The 5547-nt window shown below is 37.1% G+C and overlaps 1 protein-coding gene across 1 annotated transcript in view; it reads left to right on the top strand.

Annotated features, from left to right (window-relative positions):
- Positions 4347 to 5547, top strand: part of LOC109833434 (glutamate--glyoxylate aminotransferase 2) — a 17137-nt gene continuing 15936 nt past the window's right edge. Inside the window, exons 1-2 of the mRNA XM_020401099.1 lie at positions 4347 to 4713; positions 4784 to 4906. Of these exons, the coding sequence (XP_020256688.1) occupies positions 4793 to 4906 (114 nt within the window). The 5' untranslated portion in view covers positions 4347 to 4713; positions 4784 to 4792. The remainder of the gene's footprint in view (positions 4714 to 4783; positions 4907 to 5547) is intronic.

Raw genomic sequence — 5547 nt, 5'->3', positions numbered from 1 at the left:
TTCCTAGGATGTAGAGGAAATGTAATCCATGTTAAAGAAACAAAATTTTAAGTTCTCCAACTTTGCGCAAAAATAGATTGTTTTGTTTGTTCTGCATAAAAAATGGTGATGGGAAACCAATGTATTTACTTTTCTTGTGTTTGGTTTGCATGAGAAAAAAAGGAAAAACTTTTGTTGATTTGATATTTCCCACTTTTCTTGTGTTTGGTTGGTTTTGAAGTGTGTAGGGAAAAGTGTTTAGAGTCACCAAGGTAAGATTACCCCCCACTATAGACAAAAATTATTTGTGCTAGTTAAGGGATGTAATCTTATAATCATATAAAAGTGCGAATGTATCATGAATAAATAATAATATCCCAAATGAATTATAAATTTCTGTTTGTATTAATGAAATCATACGAAACCTGAAATCATATGAACACAAACATTGAACAATCACCATAGCCTAAATTGAACACCCACAAACAGTTATCATTGAACACAAACATTGAAAAATTGACAATCATCATAGCCTAAATTGAACACCCACAAACAGTATCATAATCAACAAATAGTGCGAAAAATCTGAACACACATAGAACTCCAAGTGACTGAACACAAACATAGCACAAACCAGAGCATTAGTAAAACTGGTCATGAACAAACATGAGCTCAAATAGAAGTTGAACAACAGAGCATCCACAAAACATGAGCTCAAATAGAACTTGAGCAAAAGAGAAGATGTCATATGTGCACAAAACATAGCACAAACCAGAGCTCACAAAACTGGTGTGCACAAACATGAGCTCAAAGAGAAGTTGAACAACAGAACATGTAATCAGGAAACACCCACCAACCTGAACAAATAGAAGTTGTCACAAACCTGAACACAACAACCACCAACAATCCCGAGCACACATTGTGTTTAGCTTAGGGCTCAGAACTTGGTCAATATCATCATTGTTAGCCATCCAATATAATATCAATAGATATTGCAGGTTGCTAATCTCATAAAAATTAACAATCATCATAGCCTAAAAATAAAAAAGTCACCAACGAAAACCAAATACCTAAATGCCCCAGAGTCAATGTAGAACTAGATCGGGAGCTGCCATTGATCACTACATATGGATTTCTAATGACAGGACCTCCTAGAAGTAATGCACCTGGTTGTAGCACTGCAGGCAAGTTATATGGTTTGCCCAAAGAGCCGCAATCTGACAAAAAGGGTTAAGCTTCAACAGTTGTTGCTGGAAATGCATTAGACGAGCAATGTAGCAATGTGTGGCACAGTGATTTGGTCGTGTTGGTGGTTGCATGACAAGAGGTGCCTGTAAAACACAGAGAAGACTAGCTAAAGTAGAGTAATGACTAATGAAATTTATGCATGACAAGAGGTGCCTGTAAAACACAGAGAAGACTAGCTAAAGTAGAGTAATGACTAATGAAATTTATGAGCAATACATAAAACAAGTTTACTAGCTAAAGTAGAGTAATGACTAATGAAATTTATGAGCAATACATAAAACAAGTTTCAAATCTGGGTTTGAAAACTTTTCAAGAGCACGACTTTAATAATTATTGCAGAGATGTAGACATGTTCTAGCAATGTGTCAATAAAATATCCCAGAAGTTCAAGTGTCCATAGTACACTTTTATTCAATGCGCACTTCCTAATATCAGTCTAAATGGATTTTAAGATCTAAGTAACCCACTAAAATCATATGTTTCACAGTTCATTGACTGAGAAAGGTAAAGAAACTTTTAGGAAATATGGACAGTTATCCTAACGCATTATTTTTGCATTTTCCCTGAGATGTGATTTTCCTAGTGGTTTGCCGACAATGGAAGTGTTCACTAAAAAATAGTTGTGCTACTCTGTAGCTATTCATTATATTGAGATTCACTGCTTATGTATGAAAATAGGAGAACTATATGTATATATTTTTTCTGCTATTCATAAATATAAAGAATTGGGAAGCATGCTATTATCTTAAAAGTGAATTCATCTCTAAACCTTAATCCGCATGGGTATAGGGGCCAATGAAAGTTTTCAAATGTACAGAATAAGCAAGTATTAATGGGTTACTGGAGAGTCTGGTGTAACTAGCTCCAAGTTTTTGAGCAAACAAGGAGTACATAATCAAGTCAATGGCGCTAACACCTCTGATACATAATATTCAGATCTTTTTGTCTATAGGAACACAATATGTCTTAAAGAATATTTAAAAATAAAGTATTTCTGTAAAGCCAGTCAAACAAAATGCAGGTGAATATAAAACGTTTAACCTGAGTTTATAGTTATATTGACAATGACGAACCATCACCTGACTGAATAGGCTTAAATGTTTGTCAGGTTAAGCTGTAATAACAGCCAAACTCAAAATCTATCCATCTTTCTTAAAATAATGAATTGTCAGTAAAATAAATTCAGGGCAATTTCAAACATTTTCTCAAGGAGTTTGTTTTCAAATTAATTACAAATTTTGTTCATACCCATATGGTCGAATAGCATCAAGCGAACATGGAAGTGGTATTGAGAATGTGGTAGATATTGCAACGATGCTGTTGTTTATTAAACCTGAAAGATTGTGTGTGAATGTCAAAAGCTCCTGTTCAAACTCATGAAAATAGATGATACTAAATATCAATCGCCTCTCCTTACCAGCTCTTCCTGATGGAAGTGAAATATCTTTCACTTATTTTTGAGAGTGTTTCTTTGCACCCATTTTATTGGCATTTGTCGCGATCTTGACATGATCCACTTTTCCCTTTAATCAGGGGTTGGTTTTCCATGCCTTCCTTAGTCACTTCTTGATCTTGACATGATCCACTTTTCCCTTTAATCAGGGGTTGGTTTTCCATGCCTTCCTTAGTCACTTCTTTCTAATGAAATTCATGTAGCACACATGTATTCTGATTTGATTTTGAATCCTCTATCTCTAGCTCACAAGAAAGCCTAGAAGTGCCTCTTTTACAAATATTTTCATCATTGCTAGAGCCCTGTCAAATAAATTGCAAAAAATAAAAATCTTACTTAATGAACTAAGGTTAATTTGCTTTAGTGGTTCCCAGCAGTAACATACCATCCTATAGAACTTCATATTTACACAAAACTTTGGCTTGTATAATACAATTTCCCAGTTTTGCTCATATAAGAAAATTCATACAAGTATTTGTGTGGAACTTTAAAATTCTTATTCTTCCTTCTGGAGTATATTTTAACGTGTTTCAAGTAGTCATACTTAGAGAACTCAAACTGATAAGAGTGACAAACAGAGCATTAACTGGCCTTCTAGTGGCAAAGAGATAAAACAACACACATACATGTAGAAACACAGGGACAAACACATATAGAAAATTATTACCAAAGAGAGCGCTTACCTGATTGATATATGACACTTGAGGTTCGCATTCATTTGTTGCATCAACTTCATCATCATCTGGATAGGGAAAAGCTTGGTTATTCCACTCATTGCGAGTTCACCAACAATACTCTGATCAATCCCAAGCTTAGCAACCTCAAGCCCCTCATCATCTCCCCCCTTCTTCGAACTCACCACCTTCTCCTCCTCAAAATACCTCTCCTCCATCGCGAATCCAGCTCGAGCGGCATCCGAAGCCCTAAAGCCCAAGCTCCTCGTACCCAAATGAAACTCTATGCTCCTGATCTCAAAGATTCCGCCTTTCTTTGATCCATGGAGGTGGTCGAGGCTGGAGATCGATGAGGGGGTGGAGGTGAAGGATTCGGAGGGGACCAAGCGTAGGAGGGCGACTAGGGTTCGTGAGGGGTAGAGTCGGAGATTTCTGGCGGTGGATTTCTGGCCGCGGGAGATTTCTAGCGGCATTAGAGCAAGGAGGTAATTCTAGCATCCCCGAAGAAATCAACGAGGAGAGAAAAATCCGAGGTGGCTAGCGTTTTCGTCGATTTCTCTCAGTTGGGGAAGGAAATCGGAGAGAGAAAAAAATCCGAGTTGGAGGCTTTTTCAGTTGCGTTTTCCATCTTATACCTTAGCGAACCAAAGCGATGAAAAGAAACGGGCGGAAGCAAAAAATCCAACGTGGAGGTGGTGTCAGAGGCAGAAATAGATTTCCTTGGGCTCTTAAAGCGAACCAAACAGCCCCTAAAGAAAAATGTTCCATGTCATGACTATTCCCAGTCACAAATAGGCACAGTGCCAACTAATTTCAGCTACGAGCTCTTCTTTTTCTCATTGGTGCAAGCACCACTCATAGTTGTTCTGAAGTTTTCCGAATGAGATGGGCCGGCAGATAAACTGCTGGTCTAGGACCCGTTGAGGGCCCAGCCCATACATCAATCTCCCACTTGTATCCCTACAACTGGTTCCTGTATTTTTCTCGAAAGCTTGCTCCACGACGAAAACAGCGCGCACCAAATTCCAAGCTCCTCAAATTCTCTGCTCCGTCGCTAGACTTTCAAAAGAATAACAATAATAAAAAAACCCCAAGTATTTTTATGCCATCGCTCGATCTCAGACCACAATCTGCTGATCTTTCATTTTCAGCGTTCCTCATTCTCTCAATCTTGATAGCCCTTTTCCTCTCCTTTTTTTGTGGTCGAAATTTCAATAAGATAATCCCATTGAACTCTCGTGTTATCCTTTATCTGATACAAAAAGTTCTGTGTCCGTTCGTTCTAAACCCCTCACTTTCTTTTATTTAGTTTCCGACTCCACCGCCACTCCGCAGAAAAATTTAAAAAAAAATTCAAAGGTAAACCTTTGTGAATTCGTAGTGTATTGAGATTTTGGTTGAATTTCGGATAAATTGAGTGTTTGTCCAGGGGACGATCATGCCGAAACCATTGGATCACGAATCGATCAATGAGAATGTCAAGAAAGTGGCGTATGCTGTTAGGGGAGAGCTTTATTTGAGAGCATCAGAGCTTCAAAAGGAAGGGAAAAAGGTATTTTTTTTATGCTACCAACTTTATTAGCCCTAATTTGTCCAGGCGATTTAGGTTCCTATGTTTCTTGAGGGGAGATTAGCAAGTTCAGTATGTTTTTTTTTTAAAACAGACTCAATAGAATTCACTTTTGATATTTAGAAATTTGTATCCAATATTCATTATATTATATGACATGCAAGAATTATACACCGGAACACAACACCTGGCGTATGTCCATTTCTGGTATTTAGAAATTTGTATTGTCTCCTGTTTACAAACTTGAAACTATTATATAGGTCATTTATGTAAGACTAGGGGATCTCATATGAATAGCGTTGGATTAGCAATTGCCCTGTACATACAGTGGGGGAGTGAGGAATTCATAATAGTGGTCAATATATATAAAAAGATGGTATTACTAATTTTTCTCTCACATTCAATATAATCAGGAACTTTAATGAGTCCTGTTTACAAACTTGAAACTATTATATAGGTCATTTATGTAAGACTAGGGGATCTCATATGAATAGCGTTGGATTAGCAATTGCCCTGTACATACAGTGGGGGAGTGAGGAATTCATAATAGTGGTCAATATATATAAAAAGATGGTATTACTAATTTTTCTCTCACATTCAATATAATCAGGAACTTTAATGAG

This window comes from Asparagus officinalis, chromosome 3 (assembly GCF_001876935.1).
Source record: "Asparagus officinalis chromosome 3, Aspof.V1, whole genome shotgun sequence".
Lineage (NCBI taxonomy): Eukaryota > Viridiplantae > Streptophyta > Magnoliopsida > Asparagales > Asparagaceae > Asparagus > Asparagus officinalis.
This window is presented reverse-complemented; position numbering and strand designations above follow the sequence as displayed.